At 48.6% G+C, this 14,121-nt stretch overlaps 1 protein-coding gene across 6 annotated transcripts in view; it reads right to left on the bottom strand.

Moving 5' to 3' along the window:
* Positions 1 to 14,121, bottom strand: part of ADRB1 (adrenoceptor beta 1) — a 95,364-nt gene that overhangs the window by 77,683 nt on the left and 3,560 nt on the right. The window contains exons 2-3 of one of the 6 annotated variants that reach the window (XM_079312490.1): positions 6,416 to 6,470; positions 3,344 to 3,398 (exon numbers count right to left, since the gene is read on the bottom strand). In XM_079312490.1, the coding sequence (XP_079168616.1) occupies positions 3,344 to 3,398; positions 6,416 to 6,470 (110 nt within the window). Of the gene's footprint in view, positions 1 to 3,317; positions 3,399 to 4,543; positions 6,471 to 9,209; positions 12,624 to 12,654; positions 13,060 to 14,121 lie in introns of those variants that run through there. The other 5 variants (XM_079312489.1, XR_013775117.1, XM_079312491.1 and 2 more) reach the window with 5 other exon arrangements.

Genomic DNA, 14,121 nt, shown 5'->3' with positions numbered 1-14,121 from the left:
TCACTTCCAGCAGGTAGCTGGAAGTGCTGTCGAACGCTCTGTACTTTTGATAAGATTTAATAAACAACCAAGCCTGAACACAAGAAAAATTATTTCCATTGTATATTCATTAATCCTGGTTCTGATTGAAGGCAGAAGAGACTGAGACAAAACATTAATTAAGTGGTGCAAAGCTCCCACTGCTGTTACAAGCATTCAGCACTGCAAAATCCACAAAGTGCCCATGCAGAGCAGGTGCCAAGTCCCTCAACCTCAAGGCTGCAGGAATCAGGGAACTCATCTGAGTGGGACAAACATGACCCTGGGTTTCCTGGATTGCCAGGCCAGTCTCTGCACCCTGACAAACTCAGCAGCTCAGTGACACTGCAGGGCAGAGCTGCCACCATCTCCCATGGGGACCCCTAAACATGCAAGAGTGTTCCCATGAAGACTTTCCAGACTCCCCGTGCAAGTTCTGGGATCCCACACAAATTCAGACACGTGCCCATCTAGTGCACATGGATTTTATTCCCTCTTTCTATGGACTGCTGGAAGAGTTATTTTAGTTTTTGGTTGGAGCAAGTTTCGATGGGGAAATAACAGGTTCCCCAATTCAGCAAAATTCTAGCAATTTGCCTCTGCTCAGAAAGATGACCCTGTTCTTTGGGGTCAGCAAGGAAGAGAAACAGACTCTGGAAGACATAAAATGAGCAAGAAACAGGTCAGGTGCCCAGAGCTACTGACTAAGCACCCTCAAAGCTGGCAAGGCTGATGTGGCCAGGGCTCTGCTGGTGACACAGGGGGCTTGTGCCATGCTCTCAGTGCTCCTGCCAGGCAGCAAGTGGCACTGTGGAGAGGTCTGAGCAGTCACCAAGCAGGGCCCAGCAGGTGGTAGCCTCAGCCTGGCTCTGCTGGCAGCCCTGGCAGGGACCTGGGGCTGGTGCCGTGTCCTCCAGCACCGGCCCTGCTGAGGAAACCTGTGTGCTTTGGAAATTAAGTGTTTTGTGTTTATGAAACAGCTCCTAGGAGTTTGAAAAGGGGACTAGTGGTGTTTACACACAAGCTGGACAGACTCTAGCACAGTCCATGCTCTGTTGTGTCAACTCCTGCACCTGCATAAGACATTTTAAAATATCCCCATGAAATGAGGGAGCCAAACAACTGTGTCCAATCAGCCCTGCCTGTGTTCCACTGGAGCCACACTGAACATTTTGCTAGTGGAGCTGTGGGATGCTGGAAAATCTGCTCTCCAAAAAGCCTTTGTTCCTGTCTGAAGCTGAGGCTGGCCAAAGCAGGGTGTGGGCTGCAGGGGAGCAGCCTGGGTGCAGAGCTGATAGAGTGCTCCTCCAGGAGAGGGGACACAAGTGTGGCAGAACTGCAGCCCACTGCTGGCACAGGGAGAGCTGGCACCACCTTCTAACCCTCTCAGGCAAGGAGGAGGCTTGGCCAAAGAGGAATGAAATTGAAGCACATTTTCTTGTGCTTTCCCAAACTACCAGAGTTACCAGTGTGCTTCTCATTGTGTTTTTTATTTCCTATGCCAGAGAGTGCCTGGTCCCCTTCTTAGCAACACAGGTTCTTTTCTGTACCATCTGCAGAAGGTCCTGCCTGCCTGTGTTTACTTGTGGAGTGACACCAGAATTGAGCCCATAGAAGGTTGTTGACCTGGGAAGAGAGAGCTTCTAGAATTTAAGGGCTGGGCAATTTCTTGGAAACTGCCTTATCAGCACGACTGCAAGCTGGAGCTCTAGCAACCCTGCACGTCCCTGGTTCCTATTCCTGCAGCTCAGTGCCCATATGCTGTACACATATGCTTATTTTGTAGTTTGCTATTTAAAACAGCCCTGGGCCCAGATTGTCACAAAACCATAAGCCAAGAGCAACTGCTTTGCTGATACTGAAATCAGGGGTCAGGGCAGTAGTGGGGAGCAGGTGTCTGTGCACAGAGGCTGTGGGGAGGCTGATTCCAGAGCCTTCCTTCAGTGGTGGGGAAGGGAATCACAGGGGGGTCAAGGGCTGTTATCAGCAGAGCAAAAGGTGGGAAACAGGAGCAGGGAGGGGCTGGCTTTGAGGGGCAAGGACAGTCACCACAGTGCAGGCTGGCCCAAGAGCAGTGGAGATGCTGAGAGAGGATGGATGGGTGCAGCACTCCAGGGATTTAAAATAAAACCTGACAACACATTAAAGTCTGCTGGAGGCCTGATCCAGCACTTAGACAGGCACAGAGCTGCTCTGAAGTTTCACAGAGTCAGGACAGGCTGGGTCACTGTGAACCCCCAGTGTGTCTGCAGTGCCTCAAACCTTGGCTAGAGAAACTCTGGCAGAGCTGCCACCCCTTGTCCTCCCCCTTGTCCTCTGCCACTGCCTTGGCCCAGATGGGTTTTGGGACATTGCACAGCTGGGCAGTGTCCATCCCACACATTCTAGGATTCTGGGGAAGGCATCCTCCTGGGAGAGCTCTGCATTCATGGGGGATTCAGCCCCCATGGCTGAGGGGCAGTGTGAGTGAGAGCCTTGGGAGCAGCCAGCCCAGCCCAGGTGCTGTCCCAGCCCTGAGCAGGACAGGCTGCCCTGCAGAGCCAGCACTCCCTCTCACAAATATCCCCAGAGCCCTGGGCACCCAAAACTTCACCTCCTGCACTGCAGCTGTGATAATCCTGTTTGCTCTGTCTTAGGGACTGAAGGGAACCATAACCAAGGAAAACAGCAGGATTATCCCCCAGCACCTGTTCCCACTGAAAGGATTATCAGAGCTGGCTGTACCAATGACGTCCTCTGGGCATCACCATGAAAGCAGCCTGAGAGACACAGCAGCCCACCAGAAGAAGAGCTCTCTCCCCTCATGCATGCCCCTTTCCTGGGTATTTTCAGCTTCAGGAGAGGGGCCAGCCCACAAGTGTCAGTGTTGTCATGTCTGCAGAACACAGACTTGCTCTCCAAATAGCTTCACCTCTTGTTTGTCTGTCTAGCAGGGAGGCAGTGTGAGAAATATGGGCTGTAAACTGCAGGGCTGAGAAGACAGAGAGCAGCTTTAAAACACTTTATTAACAAGCTTTTTCCCCCTGCTCAACATTCCTTGTGTTTTTGTTGTTCCAGCACAGTATCTGACCCACTCACCTCACAACACTGTAGGGCTCTGTTGTGCTGCATTTACATCTACAATACAATGGTTGCTGATGTAAAAGCTATTTACTGCAGCATGAAAATGATAGATTGCAGAAAAAGACATCTTCCTCAAAGCTGTTTGCATGGGGAAAAAGGAAAACTCGAGGGTCCAGAAGAATTTTGAAGGGACTCAGCTCATCAGTGGATGAAACAGGAATGCAACCCACCTGTAGATGGAGGACTTGTGTTTAAAACTCACCTTCCAGACATGAGCCCTGCCCCACTGTGCCCTCCTGGCTCTCTTGTGGGGTCACCTGAAATACCAGGATTTGCTTAATCACTGTGAATTGCCAGTGGGCTTTGCACAGTGTCTCTGTCTCAGAGAAGAGCTGCAGCTGCCCCAAGGTCTCTGTGACATGAGCTGGCACCTCTTTCCATCAGTCTTCTCAAGAAAATCCTTCCATCTCTTAAGCAGAGGCCTTGGAGAACAAATTACCACAGACACAGCATTTTCTCCTATAATGGAATGCAACATTAAACTGAACAGTGGAACATGGAGAATAACACAGCAAAAAAACTGCAGGGAAATAATCCTTAGCTTCTAATGATTTTTGCAAAACACTGCTCAAATTAGGTTTTATAGGAAAAAAAAAGTATTTATCTTATCTGTCAACACTAGAAAACTGTGGTTAAATTAAAATTTTATTTTAAACTCTGACCATGATCCAGCAGTGATATAAACTTTATAAATAGCTTATCATACACCACAGTATAAAAAGTACATTTAGCCTCTTGTTATTGAGAAAATTCATTGTTTTATATGAGATGGGAGTTGGCTTTACCCCTCTGACCATCAAAACAGAGAAAAAAATTAAAACCACAGGGAGGAGAGCTACAACAATCCAGAGATCAGAGTCTCCTGTGAAAAGGACTGTAGGAAAATGGTCCCTGGTGGAAAAGGCCACCCTGATGCTGAAGCTTGTCCCCATTTGGGCTGAGTCCAGGCAGTACCAGCAGCAGAGGTCTCTGATCCCCACCGTGGTGCACTGGATTTCAACCTCTGACCTGCATAAAAGCTGTTCTCAAGCCCTGAGCCAGCCAGGTCCCCAGTTTAAATCACTTACACTGTGCACGGCTGGCTCTTTCCAAAATCCTCACCCTGTTGTTTTTGGCCATGTCTTTGACAGGATGGCTGCAGACAACTCCTTGTGCCAGCTCAGCTTCAAAGCAAGAGGAGTCCTGTGGCCCTGGAACCAAGCACAAGGCACTGCAGAGACTCCTGACATGGCTCAGTAACACTGGGTATAAACTGGGTATTGAGTCTGACTATGCAGCTCTTTCTTTGGCCAGGAATTTCCACATGGCTGATGATGCTGATGCCTCTCCTGTGCTCCTGCCATGCTCCTGGTGCATCCCAGTGGTTCAGGTACCAGCCTCAGCTGCAAAGGGGTAGAGCCTGCCTGGGTTTTTAAGGAGCTCCTTGAGATCTCTAATCAGCCCCATATCAGTGGTACCTCTGCCAGAGAGGACCAGAACCTTCCAGGTGGGAGAGGACCAGAAGTGTTCTCCATGGATATTTCACTCTTGGAACCTCAGATAGAGGAGACAGCATTCCTTTATCCAAGCTTCATTAATGTCCCATAAAAAAGACAAATGTTCTCCATTCCTGGGGCCAGGCAGGGTCAGTGTGCTCTGCTCTGTCCGTGGCTCTGGCCATCTCCCAGGCTCTGTATGTGTGTGGGGGATGCAGATGATGGGCTGTGACACAGCAGCACAAATGCAGGAGGCTGGCTGGCAGTGCAGAGGCCATCACTGAGGTGGAGGGAGTCTGTGACACAGGGTGACTGTGGAGAATGCTGTGGAGCAGCACAGGGAGGGAAGATGGGAAGCTGGAGGTGGGAGGCTCCAAGCAGCAGCAGCCAGGAGCCAAATTGTGACATGGGGAGATAAGGCTCTTGATGGATAGACCTCAGAAGGTTTGAAGGTTTTTGTCCTGCTTGGATAAGCAGTGAAATATTCACACAGATAAGCTTCAGAAATGCATCTGATCTGAAGCCCTTTGTGTCTTAAAAAGCACGGCTGGAAATAGAACAAGAGAATTCCTCTGTGGCTTTTGTGGCTCCTGGGCTTTCCTTCCCCAGCACCAGGAGGAGCAGAATTACCCACACAAGCAAACCAAGAGTCAGCACTGACAGCCAGACCTTCCCTGAGCCTCAGGCACTCAGCTGTGCCTGGGTGCCAGCCTAGACCAGGCTTGAAGGCAGCACTGAGGATGGCCAGCAACTAACCTGCACTTGGAATTGCAGTGCTTGAGTGGAGTGCTTTTGGAGGGTGCATCACTTCCTTGGAAATAAATTAGAGCCCTGTACTTCAGCAAGTTTCCTTGTACCATGGGTTGTTTAAACAGTTTGTCATTATGCATTTCCCATTCAGACAAAAAACAGACCACAAAGCCCGAGGCACCAAGGCTGGTAGGAAAACGGAAATCCTGCTGCAAGTGGGCAGAGAGCAGCTCCCTGGCTCTGGCCAGCACTGGCAGACCCAGCAAAGGTTTGGGGCAGGAAGCAGCAATTTCTGGCTCTGTGGAAACCTTTCAGGTTCACCTTTGAAATATGACTCCCAATCAGTTCTGCAGAATTTCTGTCTGAGCATCCCCCAGCTTTGGCATGCCTTAGGGAGGAGCCAGGTCCAAGCCCCGAGGTCAGAGGAGCAGAGAGCTTCCAGCAAGCCAGAGAGTGCATTTAGGGTCCCCTTTAGGGTCAGCTCATCTCTTCCCCTGTGTCTCTCCCAATACAAATTTGCCAGTTATTGCTTTGCCCTAATGAATCTCCCCATTCACCCCTTAGCTTTAACCTGTTCCCTGCCAAGCTGTGTCAGGAGTTTTCAGGAGAAAGTTGTTTATGTTAAATAGCTTTGTAGTAGTTTCCTCCTCCGCCACCTCCCTTCCTTCCCCAATAAAAGCCCTACGGTGTGTTTGGCAAAGCCTGTAAACAAAGAGGAGGGTTTGGAGACCCAACAAATATTTGGTGAACCCAGTGGGGAAATAATGTATTTTTTGAAGGACGTTACAGCCTGAATTCATAATAGTAGGAAACTAGTGTCCACCCTAGGTAAGGAATTGTCTACTAGCAGCTACCAGGCAGAAAATACAGATGCCTCTGCAGCCAAAAGTCATCACTGGGTGCAGGGGGTTAACCCTGTGTTTTCCTCCCCAGTCAAGATGGTGCTGATGGCAGCAAATCTATGTGTTTGCTAATCTCCAAATACTTGAAGTTGTGACAAGTGGGCAGGGAAAGGAGAACACAAAAAGGCAAGAGTGTTTTGAACTCACCTAGGATGATGAACAGAAGCACAAGGCAATGAAAATCCATTAGCCTGACTGCTCCCTGCAGAGGAAAACCAGGCACACAAAATCCAATTCATTATTCTCTTTCTTATTTAACACTAAGTAAGTCATTGAACTTTACTACACGAGCTATCCATTTTCTTTAGTAGTAGGGCTGCAGGAAATCTTTCTCTTCTCAAAGGGGGTTTCAAGTTTCTCAGTGATATCATGTAAAAAATACTTGGGAGTGTATGAGCAAAAAATAACTTCATTTCAAAGAGAGCTTGAGCCATGCAGATAATGATAATTTTTCTTCTCTGAAGAACAGAACAGAAGAGTGGAGGCCCCTGGGAGCTGGAGCACCATTGTTCTTCTTCCAGGCCATTATCTGGAGACAGGCTCTGAGATAGACTCCAGTGAGGCCACGGGAAGGATTATCTGCTCCAAGTGCTAATGGCATGCATTTGACAACATCAACCATTTAATTTATGAGGTGCCTTGTAACCTAAAGGCAAGGAAATTCATGCCATGCAATAGCCCAAACACATCCAGTGCAAATAAAAATTGTCTGCTCAAAGCCCAGCCTGCTCTACAGCCCCACTTACCTGACTACAGCTATGTAGAAAAGTTCCACCTTCCCAAAAATCACCTTCCTGGACTTTGTACTATGATGGCAGAGTTATATAACAAGAACTATATTAATGGAAACTATCCAGCACTGAAATCATTCCAGCCTTTTTATCACCACATTCCTTGCTCCCACGTAAGTGAAGTGTGCAGGAATTAAAGCAGCTAAACATCATTCACCAGCAGACACACAGCATGGGAATTGCTCACAAGCCCCTAACAGTTCAGTGGTGCCCATGAATGTTGGGATTCATACATACTCTGGGCAAACAGAGCTGCTCTTCCTGGGGAATTACTTTTCAACTGTCCCTGGCTTGTGGCCATGTCACCCTCTTGCATCAGAGGACAGTTTAGGGCTGTGACCCACATAAGTTGCTATTTCAGCTGCCCTGGTCCCAGTCTCTGTCCAAAGTTTGTCCTATGCCCCATGCCCTGGTCTTGGAAATAATTAGACTTAAATATTTTTTTTTCTATTGCACCAGTATTTGTAAAAAACTAAATTTACTTTGAATTTTCTCATACAGTGAGAAGCTTAATGGCTTAGTCACTAAGCCTCTGAATAGAATATTCAGAGCAGCTTCTGAAAGGGAGGGAAGGTTTGGGTGGAAAGTCCTCTTTTTTCAGGATCAGTCAAGCAAAACAATGGGTCAGAGAGGGCTGGTCTGGGTCTCAGCTTCTGCAGCATCACCACTGAATATGAGATCTGGGATCACAGTGATGGATCCCAATGAGGGCTCCTACCAAAACAGAGGATCCCTAACCCATCACTCTGCCTATGCCAATTGTCACCCGTGTTTGTGCATCCTGCTGGGTCAGAAACAACCCTTGTGTGCAAGGGCTGGATTTCAGCCACAGGAGCAGAGCCGGGCTGGGGAGCAGGACAGGATGGGAGTTGAGGGCTGGGGAGCACAGGAGGCAAGCCCCAGCCCTGGCTGATGCTGGAAACCACAGACAGTCACCTACCCTGTTACCAGACAGCTGGTAAGTACCCGGCAGTGGAACAGGAACAAAACCTCTCCCGTGGATGCTCTCAAGGTGGTTCAGAGCACTGCTACAACACCTGTTGCCACTGGCAATTACCGCAGCAGCTCCCTTGTGCTGCACATTAGAGAAAAGCTCCAAAAAGCCCGAGTATTCGACACAGCTGTGTTGTGAGCATCCCCACGGGTGCCCCTGGGTCACACCCAGCCTGGCTGCACTGGTGGTGTGGCTAGACTGGCGATGGGACCAGGGCAGCAGCGATGCTTGGGTCGGGGCTGGGTGTGAGCAGCGGGTCCCGCATCGCCCCTCCTGCCACGGATGGAATTCTGCCTGCCAGGGAGTGAATGCTGCCAGGGAATGAATGCTGCCAGGGAATGGATGCTTCTGCCAGGGAACACATCCCACACCGCCCTTCGTGTCCTAAGTGCGCTAATTGAGGTTTTATTTGACGGCTCCCAAGTGAGCATTTAGGGGAAGAGCAGACAAACAAAACACCCCAGGCTGCAGGCGGGCTCTGGGAGCCGCGGAACAATGGGAGCTTTGGAGCACATCTCCCCGTTCACCTGCTCCAGGCCAAGAGGAAGCGCTCCGCCCTCCGCAGCACAATGGGGGGGTGGCGCAGGCTGGCACCCACCTTTGTGTCACCTCCGGGTCCCTTCCGACCTGGGCAGGCGGGAGGGGCGCACATCACACACCCGACAGGGAGCGGAGGGGGTGGCTGCGGGCACCGGGAGCTCTCTGGCTGTTTATCCATCACCACAGATGTGCAGCAGCATCTGCACCCCTCGCTGGAGCAGCCAGCGCAGGGCTCTGCAGCTGCACATGGAAACTTTCACCCCAGCGCTGTTCTCCCTTCCCCACTCGGTGGAGTCAGTGACTCAGGGGTGTCCCTGGACAGTTTAAGGAGTGGTGGTCTGAGTTTGCATCTTAGCTTGTTGGGAAGATCCTATGTAAGAGTATGTACTGGGGAGAGCTGGTGCCTTTTCTGCCTGCCATAGATTTTCTATTTCGCTTTTGCTCCCTGCCATCTTCACCCAAGGTGAAGACAGGAGCTGCTGCAGCAATATCAGCCCCACCAGGACCTCAGGGAGCAGCTTCTGCTTCCATCTGGGACCTTATACCAATACTTATCATGGACTTTGAAGTCTGTGTCTGTGCCTTTTGAGACTGAGGTGTTTCTGCAATAAATAACCTATTAGCTGCTTTGCTCATTTAAGAAGATAACCAGACAAATTTGGTGACTAGGGCACTGGAGGTCAAATCTCACATCCACTAGGAATTCCCACCAGGGGCTTTTCTCCATCCCTTCTTCTTAACAAGAGGTCTCTAAATTTTGGCAGTAAAGCACTGTTCAAATTTTGCCACCTGGAAAAATCTTTTGTCATGAGCTATTGTGCTGTCCCTGCAATTGCTCCTGGCAGGGTTCCCCTCTGAGGGAGGGCAGCTTGAAGATTTTAAGGGGGCTGAAGCACTCACCTGGATCTGCAAAATGGCTTGTTGGGAGCTGAAATATTTATACACCTAGCAGCTGCTGAGATTTTGAGCTCTTTAGTGTCTCTGTTTGCCTCTTTGGTGTATACACTGAGATCTACCTTTCAAAGTATTGTGCCAATGGGGTTAAGACCAATTATCAAAATAATTTTAGTAGGAAGAAGCCAAATATCATGGCTTTGAGAGTGATGCTGGGCTAGGCTTGCAAAGGTACATCACTGCCTAGAGACACACAACAGTTGCTAATGGCTAAGGCACTGAACTAGTAGAAAATCCTCATTTAATCTCATTAAGGACAACAGGATTTGGTGCATTACACAGGATCAGATGGGAAGGGTACACCATTACATCTGAGATGCTCTGCTAATCATGGTGATGGCAAAAGTCTGCAAATGATGAGCTTATGTTTTCTTCTTTAGGTTGTGAACCTGGAGGTCAGAACTCATTTCCTATTTGTCTGGGAATTTTGCACTCTGGCACAGCCAGTATTAATAACTCTGAGCATCAATCCTGAAAGGAATGGGTACAACCAAACCCAGAACACACCCAGCACCTGTTCATGTCTGGATTCAAAGAGCTGCCAGGGCACAAACAAAAAACTTATGCTGCTGGGTGCTAAGGCCAAGCAGACAAACATTACCATGAAACCCTGGAAGCCGAGTGGGGCAGGGAAGATAAAAAGTTAGCTTGTGAAGCAAATGTGAGTACCAAGCTGCTGGTTTTGGTGAACCAGGAAGCTGATGGCCAGTTTACATAACAAACCCAATTTCTGCTCCATTTCCAGCACGGTGGGCCCGTTCTGTGGCTGGCTGGCAGGACAGAGGATGAGTCAGGGCAGGGGCACACCTGGCACACCCTGCAGAGCTGCCACCCCTGAGGCCACCAGGCACCTCCCGTTGGGCACCACAGAAAAGGAGGGTGGATCCAGGCTTGGGGACAGCTCCAGGTCCAACAAAACTCAGCTGGAGCCACTTGGAGAGGAGGGGGAGATGCTGAGGGGTGCCAGCTGTCTGCAGCTGGCTAGGAGATGTGTGGTTTAACATCAGCTCAGAGCTGCTCAGGTGTGCTTTAGTCTGCTGCTGTTATCCATGAAAAATAAGAAAAACTTCTAGGAATGTTTTGGGCATATTTCAGCTGTCAATCCTTTAGTGGCATGGTTCTATATGGAATGTCTGACCTCTCACACTTCTTAACCTGTGTTTCTACAGTGCCTCTGCCTGGTGTATTCCTCTCCAAACCAATTACACTTTACCAGTGAAAGGCAACACCTAGAGCATGGCCAAAGACACCTTACTTTTCCTTTTTTACATTAACAATCCTGTGTTAACTCACCAGCATCACGTTTTTTGCTCTTTTCCGACCTTGGTCACTTTTCCCAGCAGAGTTTGGCAGGCTGAAGTTACTGAATTGCAGGGATAAATCACCTGCTGTTACCATGGGCAGCTGCTGCTGGTGGATGGGCAGGCACAAAAACATCTCAGAGAAAAAGCAGATTGATTTCTCCTGCAACATGATTGTCACAAATATTGTTGGTCTTACATTATGTGTGATTGTTTATATAAAGAGAAAGAATCCTTACTTCCTCCTGGGGCGTTTGGGAATTTGGCAGGGTCTGAAAGAGGCTCAGTGATGCATAGGGTAATGCTCCTGGGGGAGAGTGTGCTTAGTGCTATTGCAGGAGATCACATTAGTGCTCTTGACAGAATCAAACAGAAAGTCCCAGCTGAACAATGAGTTTTTAGGATGAAAAGTGAAACGTCAGGAAGGTGTGTACATTGCTGTGAATTTGCTTTATCTTGCTCGTTGATGTGGCGGTAACAGAACTATTTTTAGGTATAATCCTTCAAACAGAACATGACTTCTCCTTTCTGATTAGTACAAAGCTGGCTGTTAGTCAAAGGATAATTATTTCCCAACACATCACCTAACACACACCAGCAAACAAAACACTCATTATTTGAACCATCCAGCACTAACTGTTGTTTAGCAGTTAACATTTTCTTGTCAGCTTTAAATAGGACTAATTACTCCAGCTTCATTAGCAGAGGTCATTTGCTGCTGGTAACGATACTTTTCTGGAGATAGTCTCTTGTATGAGATTAGATTATCAGGTCAAACTCTGCTCCCAGTGGCAATGATGCCTGACCGCATTTGGCCTCACGAAAGTCTGCTCTTTTCAGTTCATAGCTGCCCAATTTCCAGCCCTGCAGCTGATATATTACATAAAGGAAGTAAGTGCACTCCACCAGACGGGAAATTACAATAAATTAGGAAAGTGTGCAGCACAATGAAGGTTTGCAAAATAGCCACTTAAAAGTTATTAATAAAACCTCAACCTCAGATAGAGTTTAGGAAAAAAAACGCTGGTAAAGAAGTTGTCCTTATAGTGGAGGACATGTGGATGCCCAAGAGGGGAAGCAGTATCTGCTAAGAACTAGTGTATGCAGCAGCTCAAACACCCAGCTGATGCTGTCAAATGCACAGTTCAGATCATAAGTCACCTTTTTTGCACATAGTTCCATGCTGCTTGGAGCTATAGACAGTGGAGGCTGCAGGTTACAGTCTCAGAGTGCAGAGAATTTGCAGGAGGGTTTCTGTGCAGCTCTCACTGGTGGGGAGTCCTTCTACAGAGCCTGCTACATGTCTGAAACCACCTCAGCTTCCCTGAGCACAGAGAAAAAGGAATCCAGCCCTTCAACCCAGTCTATTCCCATTTAAACACGTGGAGAGAGGCAGCCTTGTTCTCAGAAGTGCTGAGCAAACACTGCACAGAGTGCGGCCGGCGCCGTGGAGAATCAGGCGTCTTCCATGTGGAAGTCTCCAGGCATCCTCGCCAAATAATTTTGGTCCTGGCAGCTGCAGGACATTTTCTCTGAGCGGATTTCTGGTTTACCTGGGTCTCCACTCCCTGCAGGCCCGTGGATCTTTGCTGTTGCTTTCCTGCCCACGTACGTGTGCAGCCGCATGCCTACCACCTTTTCCTTCTGACTTGCAGCTCCAACTGCTAATCCATGTCTGGTTTTTGTCAGAAAAAAATATTCATCCTGAGCGTTTGACTCATTGCCTCCGGAGTGTTTCGGCTGCCCCACAATGCTGCTCAGAGTATCCTTCTTCCCTGCAGAGAACAGCCTGTTCTGAGTGTGATCCACAGCAGACTGCTCGCCAGCAGCCTCCCTTTCCTCGCACACGTGTGTGCCATATGTCCTGCTCTGCCCTCGCTGGGACTGTGCCACTGCCTTTTCCATGCTGTGAAGATGGACTGGCATCCCCTGAGCAGGCTGCCAGTGGGATTACTTCAGCTGTCTACCAAGGCACTCACTCAATGTGTCAGCTTCCAGACTCATCCAGCAGGTCCTCAACTGGCAAAAATTCAACAGCAGACGGATCCTGACTACTTTGCTGACACAGCTGGCCCTTCTGAGGTCAGTGGGCTAAACTCATCCTACCTCAGTGCCATTACACTTGTCCAGGAGATGCATCACCCAGTACAGTTCTTCAGCAGGGCAAACAGAGCAAGTTCTGGCCATATATTTTCCCATCTAAGTTGGACCCTGTTGAGGCAAAATTGTCACCACTTTTTAAAGTCTAAGGACAGGAGTAGTTGGATAGTTAAAACTGAGTGTGTGAACCAACTCATGAGATGAAGAGCCAAGTCCATTAGGCTGTCCTGCTCCATGCAGTAGGCACTGTGCTTCCCCAGGATCCAGCACCCCGCTGAGGATCAGGGCTTGACAGCCACTTCAGTTCCCAGCCAGGTATTGGGATCCTGTCACACTCTACCCAGCAGGCAGGGACTTGACCCTGCCCTGGCTGTGTGATCCACAACATGCACAGCGCTGTCTCTCCATCCCATCCCATCCCATCCCATCCCATCCCATCCCATCCCATCCCATCCCATCCCATCCCATCCCATCCCATCCCATCCCATCCCATCCCATCCCATCCCAGACATGCACAGCCAACATCTCACTGAAGCTGTGACATCAGATATCATCCAGTGTAACCTTTTGCTCCTGTTGTGCTTGCTGTAACCAAAGATAAAACCAGATGCTTTTGGTTTTTTTAAATCATTTGGTGGCAGAGTGGCAAAGCTCACTTTGCTTAACTCCTGATGTGATGTCACCCCTTCATTTTGAGGAGCCCATTTCACTGTTTTCAAGGGAAGACACCATTAATTGCAGCTCACATCAAACTACAATAACATCAATGGAAAAGTATTATTTACTTCTCCAGTCCCTTTATTTGGTACTTGCATAAAAAGAGTAACTTCCCCCCCTTTCCCCCTGAAAATACAGCATTAGAAATTGCAAAGGACAAATTCCTTAACTTTGAAAACAAAGAAAAATGAACAACTGGTTTCCAAAACAAACCGCGAGCCACCACCCCGAAGAACTCGCTTTGGGAAGTGCTGTTCCTGGGAGCTCATATTTAATTAAACTATACTCCTGAGTTTAATAAAGCTAAAAATTACTTCACTTTTATTCTGCACTGCTTTTTTGTTTCTCTGTCTGCCATGTATTCAGTTCAGTAATGAAAAATTTTATGAAACCACAAGGATAGAGCACAGCTTCATAAAGCAATAAATAAAGACAACCTTTTGGAGCAAGGGCACA

The sequence above is a fragment of the Erithacus rubecula genome (genome assembly GCF_903797595.1).
Source record: "Erithacus rubecula genome assembly, chromosome: 9".
Classification (NCBI taxonomy): domain Eukaryota; kingdom Metazoa; phylum Chordata; class Aves; order Passeriformes; family Muscicapidae; genus Erithacus; species Erithacus rubecula.
The sequence above is the reverse complement of the archived record's forward strand: the minus strand, read 5'-3'. Positions and strand labels throughout refer to the sequence as shown.